We start from the raw sequence: 12,492 nt of genomic DNA, 5'->3' as shown, positions 1-12,492 counted from the left end.
CTTTCCTTTCGCGTCGGCGCGTGCACGGATCCCCCGAGGCGGCAGAATGAAATCTTGGCGCTGGAAAATTTAGTGGAGAAGAAGGTGAAGAGAAGTGAGCCCTCACCACGAACACGCACAAACACGCACATCGGATATGGCAGCCATGTCACGGGGTCCAGTCACAAAGCCCAGCTCCAAGCAGCGCGCCCCGAAGAGAGTCAAGGGCGGCACAGCGTCGAGCCGCAACCACACATGGAAGGGCTTCTCGCAGCGCGTCGCCCAGATCAAGATCGAGCCCATCCGCCGTGGGCGCAGCACCATCCTCGACGACGCCGAGCTCGAAACCACCTTTTCCTACTTCCGCGACGCCTTTGTCGAATGGCGCGAACTCAACATGGCCGAGGCCTTTACCGCCTTCGCCCGCAAGGTTGCGCCGCTCTGCGAAAGCCTCCCGCAAGTCCTCCACCACAGCGACCGCATCCTCGACCTGCTCGTCGAGCACATCGCCAAGGGCGACAAGTTCGGGGCCGAGCCGCTGCTCAGTCTCATGGCCCACCTGGCGCACGACCTGGGCGAGAAGTTTGAAAAGTACTTTGAAAAGGCAGTTACGACCGTGTCGCAGCTGGCAGCCACGCACCCGGCCGTCGAGGTCATCGAGTGGAGCTTCTCGTGCCTTGCCTGGCTGTTCAAGTACCTCTCCAGACTGCTCGTGCCGGATCTGAGGCCCGTCTTCGATCTCATGTCGCCTCTGCTAGGGAAACGACAGCAAAAAGCCTTTGTCTCACGCTTTGCTGCCGAATCTCTTAGCTTCCTTATCCGCAAGGCGGGCGCTAGCTACCACAGAGACAGGACGCCGTTGAAGTTGATCATTAGGCACATCTCGGCGCAAGTGGAGGAGCTACAAGACTCCGCAAAAGATCATGCGTTCCAGCAGGGCGTCAAGTTCCTCCTGGCTGATTCTCTAAAAGGCGTTCAACGAGGCTTCCACTCAAGTGCCACAGCAATAGTGCAGGAATTGCTGACCGAGACGTTCAACGACGAGCATGTCGCCCTCCGTGCCCCACCGCTCGAGCCAGTATTGGTGGGCGTTGTCACTGCGAGCATCCACCATACAGACGCAGAGAACTTCAAGCCACTCTTGGACGTCATCCTCGCGCACATTGATTCCACCTCATCCGATAGTCGTCATGTCGGATTATCGTCTCGCCTGTTGTTGGTAGCTTGTGGCGTACGAAGAGGCGATCGCGTAGGAGACTGGAAACCCGTATTGGACTCACTTGGCCGTTTGCTCGACTCTGTGAAAGAATCTGCAAACATCGACACATCCGATGCGTGGGATATCCTAACAGCCGTGTCCGTTGTATTCCAGTCTTGCGCATTGGACGCTGCAATACCCCACGAAAAGCTGCTCGAGGGGCTTGCTCGAGGCCAGTGGGAGAAGTATTTCTTACCATTTTGCAACCTTTTCGCCGACCTTGGTGCAGAGAGATTCAGGTCATTGTTATTGCCATATTTCAAAAGGTACGTTTTCTCTGCAAATTGTTCCTCATTAGCACAGTGGTTGACAGCCCTTCCAGGTTCGTCGCTCAGAAAGCCCACGATCATGGGTCTGAACTCTGCGCCATTCTACCCCAACTCTACCAGAACGGTACGCTATCGGCTGGTGTTTTACAGCCGTCGGAGCGTTGGCAGACCCTCATGGATCAGCCTTTTCTGGAACTGGCCCGGTCACACAAGGGAGACGAGGAGCTGCGCCAGATCACCTACCATTGTAACGCTCTCTTAGATGTCATAGCCATTCTCGGTGTTTCCGATGAGCGATCACAGTCTGTGTGGGATGGCCTTGGAGAAGCATTTAAACGCTCTGTCCGAATCGAAGTACCTCGACCGCTACGGACAGTAGACATTTTTGCCACTGGTAACGGGTTCTTATCGCTCGTTGAGAGGACGGCGGATCGTAGCTTCGCAACGGATCTGTGGACTTCTGTGTGTCAAGCGTCAGCTGTCTATGGGCATTCCTTGTCATTCTGGCGTGCACTACTTGTTCTAGTCGAACGAGAGAAGGCGAACTTACTCATGCAAGGCCCACACATGGAACCTCTCAAGCAAGCGCTCATGCTCTGCTTAAGATCGCCTTCGCACGACATGAGACTTATCGCCATTTACATTCTCGAAATTATAGCTGGGAAGAACGAAGAGCTACGGAATTTAATATCTGTAGCCATGATGGTTGAGCAGACACCTCCAGGCCTTGACAATCAACGGTCCATATCAATGCGCATAGGGCAGCTCGCGAACCTCTATCCAGCACTGTGTTCCGATGATTGGATTGGGGAAGCGATACCCACCTTCTGTTTTGGTCTTCTACATGTGAGATTATCTTCCGCCTGGGACGACACATGTCGGGCGTTGAAAGCGATGTGTAGCACAAAAGAAGGCGAAGGAGTTGTTACGAAGATTGCATTGGAATGGTTGAGCGAGCCTTCTAGCCAGGACGATGCTGCACATAGTGCGGCAGCCGCCACACCAAATCCTGCACCAAAACAATATGCCACCGAATTCGAATGTACCAATGTTATGGAACTTCAAGAGCTCGTAGTCAGTATGCAGGCCTCGTGGAGCGATGTCGAGGGAAGACTTGCGACGATATTTGAAGATAAGCACACCAGTATACCCTTCAGCAATTCGATGAACAGAACACAAGCGCTTAGGTTGTTCGATTCGTTGCCACACCTCGCAGAGAAGCGCTCGCGACTTCTGGTTCCTGTTCTTCTTGACTGGGCTTTAGACCAACGAACGCCAGAACCCTGGGACGATGTTGTGAACGGGGAATCCCAAGATCTCTTGCCGCACCGTTGGAACAGGAAGGACCAGAAAGCTATGCTCTCTGTCTTCTCGAAATTCACCAACCCCAAAGTTCTGTACCGAGCAAACGAAGTTCACGAGGCTTTTCTTGCATTGTTGAGCAACGGTGATCTTGAGATACAAAAAGCAGCGTTGAGAGCGCTCCTGACCTGGAAGGACCCCGCCATCTCTCCATATCAAGAGGACCTACTCAATCTCCTTGACGATGCTCGTTTCCGAGATGAACTCCCAGTTTTCCTCAGTGAGGGCAAACTCCAAGACGAAGACCTGGAGCATGTTCTTCCGATCGTTCTCCGCCTACTATATGGCAAGGTCATAGCCGGCAAGAAAGGTCTTGAGTCTAAGCGGAAGTCCGTCTTCGTTGGGTTGAAGAACAGGTTTGGCGACGAGGCTGTACGCCAATTTCTGGAGATAGCGCTCGGTCCTCTGAGCGACGTCTCAATCCTCCAGGATGGCATACTGGACGAAGCCCTCTTCCAGCGAGATCTAATGGATGCGCGCAAGCAAGTTGGTTTTTTGAACATGTTGGAGGACCTGCTCAGCACGTTCAAGACCACATTTACGCCATACACCGTCACAATCGTAGATCCTGTCTTGTACTGCCTCGTCAAAGCTTCCCGGGATCTATCAACGGTCCCTCCTACAGGCGAGGACGAACCTGAAGAAGGTCGAAAATTGCAAGTTTCTTTACTGAAGACCATCCGCCAGCGTGCTCTGCAATCATTGGGCAGGCTGTTCGAAACATGTCCTGACTTCGCCTGGCAACCGTACACCGCTTCTATAGTAAAAGAACTCGTTGAACCACGACTTGACCAATTCCCGATTGAAACCGCTCAGTCAGTGTCTGGGCTCCTTCGACTCTTTGCGGCCTGGGCGAAATCTCTGTCGACAGCTCCATTCCTAGTAGAACACAATTCGGACATTCTGATCAAGATCGTTGATTGCTTGGAAATCCCCTCGGCGAAGGACGAGGTTCTGCGATTTGTTCTTGATGATATTCTTCGGAACATCATTTCTCTTGTGGCCAAGGAACCACCGTCCGTGGAAGCTAAAATCCTGAGGAACCGCATACAAACAGACATAGTCCAGCCGTTTTCCACTGCCATTCTGAATCGTGTAGGTAATCTTCTTCGCAAAAGCCCTAGCAAGGAGGTGCTCGAGTCCGGCGTACAGACTATCGCAGAGTTGGCTCCGCATGTTGTAGGATCTGCTGAATCTCGCAGCATGATTGAGATCGCGACTTTCCTCCTCCGTCAGCCATCAAAGCGGGTTAATCCCCGTACAAAGCTGGGATTGCTCAGGATCCTTCACGAATTTATCCAACGCTGCGAGAGTGAGGGTTTGAACGAGCTTTTCGACAGCATCTACGATGCCATCTGCCCTATGTTTGCCTTCTTTAATGACCGGACGTCAAGAACAGTGTTGTGTGATATCATTCAGGACCTTTCCGATATCAGAGAGGAGTTGGTACCAGTTGCAAAACTGTGCCACAATGCCAACGCCAACGCAAAATCGCGACTTGATGAACCTGACTTCGACCGCCGTTCGCAGGCATTCAACGAGATCAACGAGGGTGGGTTTCGCTCGTACTCTCTCATGCAGTGGAAGCCGTTGGTGTACAACATGCTCTACTTTATCAGAGACAATGAGGAACTGAGCATTCGCGTTAATGCATCTCTAACCCTCCGCCGGTTCATTGAAATCTCAGAGAGCGAAGAGTTCAAGGAATTCATTTCTACGGCAATCCTTCCTGGTCTACAAAATGGAATGCGCGAAGCATCAGAGCTCGTCCGAGTAGAGTACCTGGCTGTTCTCGAGCAGCTAGTGAAGGTGCATCGCGAATGGGCCCCTGTGTCTGATCTGTATGTCCTCATATCAGATGATGATGAGGCCTCGTTCTTCAGCAACGTCCTTCACATTCAGGGCCATCGTCGACTGAGAGCCCTCCGCCGGCTGGCCGCAAACGCGTCTCACCTTCGGGGTGGCAATGTTTATCACATTTTGATGCCACTTTTGGAACACTTCGTGTTCAATAAGGCCGATGACGAAGGCGCTGACAATCTTGCAGGAGAGACGGTCAAGACGCTCTCTGCTTTGACCGAGTCATTGGAGTGGCCACAGTTCCGTTCCCTTCTGAGAAGATACATTGGTTACCTGACAAGCAAAGAGGACATGCAGAAGGCCATTATCAGACTCATCGGAGGATTGATGGATGGTTTAAGTCGAGCGGGACGCGCCAAGGGATATATCACTACGACACAAGTACCCCCAACAGACGATGACGCAACCGAAGCAGAGGTTGATGCGGACGCTATGCAAATTGACTCGCCAGTATCCACCCTTTCGAAGACTCTACCACAGCAAGAGAAGCTTACTAGCGATCTAATCAATAACTTTCTACCTGGATTGACCGAATTCCTACACAAGAAAGACGAATCAACTGTCAGTCTACGAGTCCCGGTTGCGATCGCAGTGACAAAGGTTCTTCTTGTTCTACCCGTACACGAAACCGAAGCACGTCTCCCTGCAGTCCTGCTGGATATTTGCTACATCCTCAAGAGCCGTGCTCAGGAAAGTCGGGACATGGCCAGGAATACACTTAGCGATATTGCAGTGCTTATGGGTTCTAGCTATGTGGGCTTCATACTGAAAGCCTTGCGGACCGCGCTCCAGCGCGGTTATCAACTTCACGTGTTCTCGTTCACGTTGCACCACATCATGGTAAAGCTTTCGGACCAGCTAAAGCCCGGCGATCTGGACTACTGCCTTTCGGACATCGTGGATGTTGTCATGGATGACACTTTTGGTATCGCTGGACAAGAAAAGGACGCAGAGGAGTACATCAGCAAGATGAAAGAGGTCAAGAGCAGCAAAAGCTTTGATTCCATGGATATTATCGCCCGTTCGACCACTCCTGCGCATCTTGTCAAACTTGTCATTCCCATCAGGTCGCTTCTGCTCGAGAAGCTGAATGCGAGAATGGTGCAGAAAATTGACGAGTTGCTCCGTCGCATCGGACTCGGCGTTCTCCAGAATCCGACGGTCAATAGCAGGGACATACTCGTGTTTTGCTACGAGCTGATTCAAGAGGTTTACAAGGCCAGCGCAAGCATGGACAAGAAGACAAAGATAGACCCAAAAACCAAGCGTTTTTTGGTAAACAACAAGGGAGCTGCAAAGTCTGGCGCTCGCCTTTCGACATCGTCTTACGTCTATAAGATTACTCGCTTCAGTCTGGACATCCTCCGCACAGTATTACGCAAGCATGACGATCTCCAAACTTCGCAGAATCTGGCTGGCTTCTTGCCGGTGATTGGAGACGCCATGGTGCAAGGACAAGAAGAGGTGCAAGTGTCGGCCGTCCGTCTACTTACAACGATCATCAAAGTACCGATGTCGGAGCTCGACACGAATTGCCCAGTCTATGTGGACGAGGCGATGCGTGCTATCAAGGGTGCGCCTTCATCCAACACTGAGCTTGCACAGGCTTCTTTGAAGCTAGTGTCAGCTATGCTTCGTGAGAGGCCGAATGTACAAGTCAAAGAGCGAGATATTGGGCATCTCCTCAAACGCATGCAACCTGACCTTGACGAGCCGGATCGCCAAGGTGTTACTTTCGGTTTTCTCAAGGCCGTCATGAATCGCCACTTCGATGTTCCTGAAATCTATGAGTCTATGGACAAGGTTGCGGAGATGATGATCACGAACCACACAAAATCCGCAAGGGATGTCGCGCGAAGCCATTACTTCCAATTCCTAACATCATACACGCAAAGTGAGAAACGGTTCAAGAAGCAGATGGAGTTCCTACTCAAGAACTTGCGGTACGAGCATGTGGAGGGCAGACAGTCTGTCATGGAAGCCTTGGATCTTATCATCACGAAAGCCCTTCCAAGGTTCCCCGAGAAGGCGCAGTATGAGTACTACGGTATGATGTTCCTCCCATTGATTAATACCCTGGCAAACGACGACTCGAGCAAGTGTAGGGAGTTGGCAAGTCTGCTTATCAAAAGGCTGTTTCAGCATGCAAGTGACAAGCGACGACAGAGTTTCGCGACAGATCTGAAGTCGTGGTTAGAACAGGACGACAACGCAGGGTTGAAGCGACTTGGCATTCAGTGCTGGGGCTTCTACTTTGAAGCAGTAGATATCGAAGACGGTGTACCGAAGGAACTGTCGTACGTTCTTGATCGCATTGATTCGACGATCGACGCGAGCCTGTCACGACGCGACGAGGACGACTGGGAGTTGCTCTATTACTCGTTGATCCTGCTTTCGAAGGCATGCAAGCTGTATACGGAGGGCATGTTCTCCTCGAACAAAGAGAGCTTGTGGACTGCTGTCCAGGCCAGCGTATCCTACCCTCACGCCTGGGTCAAGCTCAAATCAGCCGAGCTCATGGGAACTTACTTTGCCCATCTTGCCGTCTCGAACAAGGATACGAGCTTAGACGCACTACCATTAAAAGGATCCGGTGGTCTGCAGTTGGCGGAGCAGAACATGATTCATTTGACTAACGCATTCTTGAAGAATTTGGTCAATCCGGAAGTTACCGAACAGCTTTGTACGCAGAGCGTCAAGAACATTGCTTTCCTGGCACGATGCTTGGCTGTCAACGGAGCGAAATGGCAGTGGCAGAAGAGCGAAGATGACAATGAAACGGAAGATGTAGCAACAGAAGGAAAGGATGTTCTGAACGGCATTGTGACTTCCGACGATGAGTTCAGCGGCTTCTCTCCTCCGCCCAAGATGGCGAAGCCAAAGAGCGATGATACCGCTCCACCAGCAGCAATCCATCGCCTCGTAGCTCGCCTTTCAGGCCTCATCCGCCCCGACAAGATCTCTCTCAATGCTAAGACGGCGACTCTGAGTCTGCTCGAAACAATGACGGCCAAATTCCCGCTCGAACCCCTCGCCACATCCATCCCCCACCTCCTAACAACACTAAACACGCTTGTGGACCCCGCGACCACGATCCCGCGCTCTTTTACGCAAGCCACTACGCTCAATGAACCTACTGACGTATACAAGGCCCTCATCGACAAGGCGCGTGAGGTGATGAACACGCTGCAAAAGCGTATGGGCACACCAGAGTATCTCAAAGTGATGAGTGATGTGCAGAAAGCTGTCCGAGAGCGCAGGGAGGAGAGACGCAGAAAAAGGAAGGTAGAGGCAGTTGCAGACCCGGAAAGGTGGGAGAAGGAGAAGAGGAGGAGGCATGATGTGAAGCGGGTGAAAAGGAAGGAAAGGGGTGCTGAGCACATGGGGAAGAGGAGGGGGTGGTGAGATGTAATGATGGTCTCTTTTGGGACGGCGCATTGAGGAGCGTTATGGTGGCAAAAATCAGCATTTTACCAGGCGTTCAAGTCCAAATGGGTTGTGAAGTTATTTGTGTAGATGTAGAAAGGAATTATACGACACTTCTCCAACCGTGACCCGTGTTGACTGGTGGAAACATGGCAACTGTGGTTAGACTCGACTCAGTACCTAGTCATGACATTGTAGAGTCCATGCCAATTTCCACCTATTGCCAGGTCCATTACAAGAAGTGATGAGCACCTGCTAGGAGCTTGGATTTGAGTATTGTGAGGCGGAGCAGGTCGATTACAAGGATATTGTATTGAAGGTTACTTCAAACGCGCGGTCATGGCTCCGAGGTCGGACGCGCGTGTTGATAGGCGGGCAGTAGAAGATTTGACATGGGCAGATAAGAGGCAGATTCCAGGTGAACCAAAGACGAGGCAGGCAGTCCAAAAACAAAACGGACAATTGATGATTGGATGCCCCACGCGGTGTCGTACATGTACCTAAACACTGTTGACACCTCCACGAGCTTATCCCCACTGGCTCGCTTCCACGCAGCTGGGGAGCCCTGGACCATCCCATCTCACATGCTTTCGCGACGACCAGTTTCGCCAAGCGGGCGGGGCGGCTGCGGGAAGCAACTGCAGGTGGCGCACGACGACGCTCATGGCTACGTTGATGCTTACACCCACACAGTCATGCTCAAGCTCATACTCACACATGTGGAAAGACGGAGAGTACAAGACTCTCAGCTGATGGGGTCAGGCTAACAACGATGGGGGCCTTGTGTCGAGTGCAGACGAACGTCTCACTTCTGGAACAGGTCGTACATGACTTCGACGGCCTATGCTTGCACGGCGTCACTAACGTCTGCATGGTAACTGAGCAGTTATTCCCTGACATCAGGGACGCTTGGTGGCCACCAACGACCCTTGTGGGCTCTAGTTGTTAGTTGTTGGAGACGGTGGGGACAATCTGGATGGCGTCGACGCCAGTGGCCGCGGTCAACCCGACAACGACAGACGCGGTGGGCCGGATGGGCGGTTGAAAAAGCCTCATTCTGCACCACCCACAAGCGGACAAGAATAGCGCCGTGCGCAACGTCAGGATGCAGAGGTGAAGCTGGGCGGCGCACCGCTGTTCGCCCGGCTGTTGTGAGCTCCCAGGTGGTGAGTTGGCAAGGGAAAGCATCGTCTCGGCAGGCCGTGTTTGGCACACCAGCCATGGCTCTTATCGCTCGTCGAGGGCAAATTACGAATCTCAGAGCGCATGGCCTCGAGGCGGCAGACGTTGGTCGAGGGCGTGCTCAGGAGAACGCTGCCGCGGCCAGCCAGTCAGCGTCGACCAACTTATCATCGGACAAAAGCCTTTAGCAACGATCCCCACGCCGCCAAGCTTCCCGCCTGGCATGACACTGAACACGGTGCTCATGAGCTGTGTATGGCATGGCTGCTGGCGGCGTATGGGGCGCTGCTCTTGCGACGGCGAGGGCTTCCCTACAAGACGCCGATAGACATGGTCGTCCGCACCACCCTCTGCGCCTATCTTGCAACCGCAGGCTGCCTGGCCCGCGAGCGGCGAGATAAGCCGCGTCGATGACGCAGCATCAATTGAACCGGCAGAAAAGGAACAAGGCTCCCCGTCTACTGCGAACCCCACGGCGTCGCGGCTGTGGGTGATGTGCCTCGTCTATTTTGCCCTAAGCTCTGGGCCCGTGGACCAGGATAGATAAGAGTAGTACAGAAGCTTCACCCATAAAGCCCCCGGCCGAACTACCGCAACCAGCGATAGGGCTCCGACTTCTCCCATAGCGGGTTGTATATTACTGCCCCGGTTCCAGCAATCGACCACTGCTCTCTTTCTTAATTCACTTCTTGGGCCCGTTGGACCAAACCCTCATTTACACACGCCCTTTCTCAACCCGACATCTCGTCGCACATCCCAGAGATTCGGTCACCATGTCGTATTCATGGATCGGTGCTCCCACCGAATTTAACGGGACTGACGCCATCACCGGCGGAGATTCTCGTGAGTACCCTATTCCATGTGACTTAGCACGCGTTGAGTGCAAACATGACCATTTTGCGCTACACAATTGAGCAGATTCCTGCCACGTCCCGTCGATTCACCATGCTGACGAGACTCTTCAGTAACGGAGAACTTGAACCAATGGTACGATGCGGGTGACCAGGCATACATCCTCGTGGCCTCGGCCATGGTCTTGATCATGGTCCCGGGCCTCGCCTTCCTCTACTCGGGTCTTGCGCGCAGAAAATCTGCTCTGTCTCTCATCTGGGCCTGCATGTTCTCCTCTTCCGTCATCACTTTCCAATGGTATTTCTGGGGATATTCGCTCGCCTTCGGCCCGTCCACCAATGGCTTCATCGGCAACCTCGACAAGTTTGGTCTCAAGGGTGTTCTCGGTGCTCCTAGCCCTGGCAGTCCGTTGATCCCCGAATTGCTATATTCCTTCTACCAGGTATGTCATCTCGTAAAGGCTGTGCATTGACATGCACTAATTTAGGCTTCAGCTACAATTCTGCGCTGTCACTGCTGCTATCGTCGTCGGTTGTGTTGCTGAGCGCGGTCGCTTGATTCCCATGATGGTCTTCATCTGGCTGTGGGCCACCATCGTATACTGCCCGGTCGCGTACTGGGCGTGGAACTCGAACGGATGGTTTTTCGTGTGGGGAGGCCTCGACTACGCAGGTGGAGGCCCCGTCGAGATTGTGTCTGGTTGCTCCGCCTTGGCCTACTCCCTGATCCTCGGACGCCGCCAGGAGAAGATGATGTTGAATTTCCGTCCTCACAACGTTTCCCTCATTACTCTCGGCACCATCCTTCTGTGGTTCGGCTGGTTGGGCTTCAACGGAGGCTCTGCTTTCGGCGCGAACCTACGTGCGGCCATGGCCTGCTGGAACAGCAACATCACTGCCGCGTTTGCAGCCATGACTTGGGTTATCCTCGATTGGCGCCTGGCTCGCAAGTGGTCCATGGTCGGTTGGTGCTCAGGTTGCATTTCTGGACTTGTCGCTGCTACTCCCTGCTCTGGTTTCCTACCTCCATGGGCTAGTGTTGTCCTCGGTATCACCACTGGCATTGTCTGCAATTTTGCCACCAAGAGTACGTGTTTGCTTGCATATATCTTGAATATGTTTTTACTAACGGCTTTTAGTCAAGTTCTGGATCAAGATCGACGATTCCCTCGATGTGTTCGCTGAGCACGGCGTCGCCGGCATGTGGGGACTCTTTATGAACGGCATCTTTGCTGCCGATTACATCATCGGACTCGACGGCGTCAACGCCGGCCTCGCAGGCGGTGCCATCACTGGAACTCCTGAGGCTATCTACAAGCAGATTGCTTACGTCGTTGCCGTTACTGCCTACTCCTTCGTTGTCAGCGCTATCCTCGCTTTCGTGATCAACAAGATTCCCGGTCTTCATCTTCGTGCGTCCGAGGAAGCTGAGCTTTTGGGCATGGACGACGACCAACTTGGCGAATTCGCCTACGATTACGTTGAGGTTCGCCGAGACTACCTGGCATGGACGCCGGCCAAGGGCGAGCCTATGGACAGCGAACACTCGGTTCCCCAGGGCGAACGCCACGGCATTCCTCAACACAGTCAGATGTTGGAGGGCAAGGCTCCCAGCGAGAACTCTGGCAATGAACACACAGGCATTGCGGGTGACAGACACGCTGTCGCCATGGGCACGGAGCATGAGAAGCAGCGCCTCGCCTAGAAGTCAGGTTGCTTGTTTCTTGCTTAAATTCTGTCTTTAGCCTGTTTGGAGTTTCTAGATACCACTGCGCCTTGTCTTCTTTGTTGGCGGGACCAATTCTGATGAACGCACAGATTCGCGTCTAGAGTTGGGTCTTTCTGGTTACATCGGGAGCTGAGCGTCTTGGTATGCATATTGCAGCAAACCCTTTTTTAGACCGCTTGATACTCTCTCATCTGTACTATATATATAATATAAGAACACATTCTTCAGCTTTTGGTTCGAATTGCAACAGACATATTTACATCGTTTGCCAGAACATTGTTCAATTCTCCGTTCCACATTTATCATTCAACGTACACACCACTTTCCGCTTGTCTGAGCTTGAAGCTCTCAGAATGCACGAAGCGTAACCACATGGCAGGCCTTCGTCACAGAACCTACGCGAATTCCTTATCAGAGCCAGCATGGCAGGCTTCCACATCCGTCGCGTGGCGTTCAGCCAAGTACGTCTTCTTATCTCTTCCGAATCTTCTTCCACAAACGAAATCTCTCGATCTTGACATGCTTCCCCGCCCTGGATCTCGGACTACCATCTGGTCATCACAAATCCCATATAAT

General features: G+C 52.8%; 3 protein-coding genes across 3 annotated transcripts; all 3 read left to right on the top strand.

The window, feature by feature from the left end:
- Positions 1-120: 120 nt before the first annotated feature.
- On the top strand, positions 121-8,274 carry P153DRAFT_427127 (U3 snoRNP protein Utp20). Its single transcript, XM_033672647.1, has 2 exons — positions 121-1,503; positions 1,560-8,274. The coding sequence occupies exons 1-2, from the start codon at positions 137-139 to the stop codon at positions 8,131-8,133; spliced, it is 7,941 nt and encodes a 2,646-aa protein (XP_033528812.1). The 5' UTR covers positions 121-136; the 3' UTR covers positions 8,134-8,274.
- A 1,146-nt stretch (positions 8,275-9,420) lies between these two features.
- P153DRAFT_380237 (uncharacterized protein) lies at positions 9,421-9,750 on the top strand (the record flags this gene model as incomplete). Its single annotated transcript, XM_033669915.1, has 1 exon — positions 9,421-9,750. One exon carries the CDS (start codon positions 9,421-9,423, stop codon positions 9,748-9,750), a length of 330 nt encoding a protein of 109 aa, XP_033528811.1.
- Positions 9,751-9,930: 180 nt separating this feature from the next.
- Positions 9,931-11,976, top strand: P153DRAFT_1506 (ammonium transporter-like protein). The gene is made up of 4 exons (XM_033662197.1): positions 9,931-10,179; positions 10,302-10,630; positions 10,683-11,274; positions 11,327-11,976. The coding sequence occupies exons 1-4, from the start codon at positions 10,110-10,112 to the stop codon at positions 11,890-11,892; spliced, it is 1,557 nt and encodes a 518-aa protein (XP_033528810.1). The 5' UTR covers positions 9,931-10,109; the 3' UTR covers positions 11,893-11,976.
- The last annotated feature ends 516 nt before the right edge of the window (positions 11,977-12,492 follow it).

This window comes from Dothidotthia symphoricarpi, assembly GCF_010015815.1.
Source record: "Dothidotthia symphoricarpi CBS 119687 unplaced genomic scaffold P153scaffold_1, whole genome shotgun sequence".
Lineage (NCBI taxonomy): Eukaryota > Fungi > Ascomycota > Dothideomycetes > Pleosporales > Dothidotthiaceae > Dothidotthia > Dothidotthia symphoricarpi.
Note: the sequence above shows the minus strand (reverse complement) of the source record. Positions and strands in the feature narration are given on the sequence as shown.

What these genes read in the sequence shown, in the direction of transcription:
- P153DRAFT_1506 (XM_033662197.1), top strand. Translation starts at nt 10,110, where the DNA reads ATGTCGTATTCATGGATCGGTGCTCCCACCGAATTTAACGGGACTGAC. An exon ending in TGCTATATTCCTTCTACCAG is followed by an intron (nt 10,631 to 10,682) that starts GTATGTCATCTC and finishes TTTAGGCTTCAG; the next exon opens with CTACAATTCTGCGCTGTCAC. An exon ending in CTGCAATTTTGCCACCAAGA is followed by an intron (nt 11,275 to 11,326) that starts GTACGTGTTTGC and finishes AACGGCTTTTAG; the next exon opens with TCAAGTTCTGGATCAAGATC.
- P153DRAFT_427127 (XM_033672647.1), top strand. Translation starts at nt 137, where the DNA reads ATGGCAGCCATGTCACGGGGTCCAGTCACAAAGCCCAGCTCCAAGCAG. An exon ending in TTATTGCCATATTTCAAAAG is followed by an intron (nt 1,504 to 1,559) that starts GTACGTTTTCTC and finishes CAGCCCTTCCAG; the next exon opens with GTTCGTCGCTCAGAAAGCCC.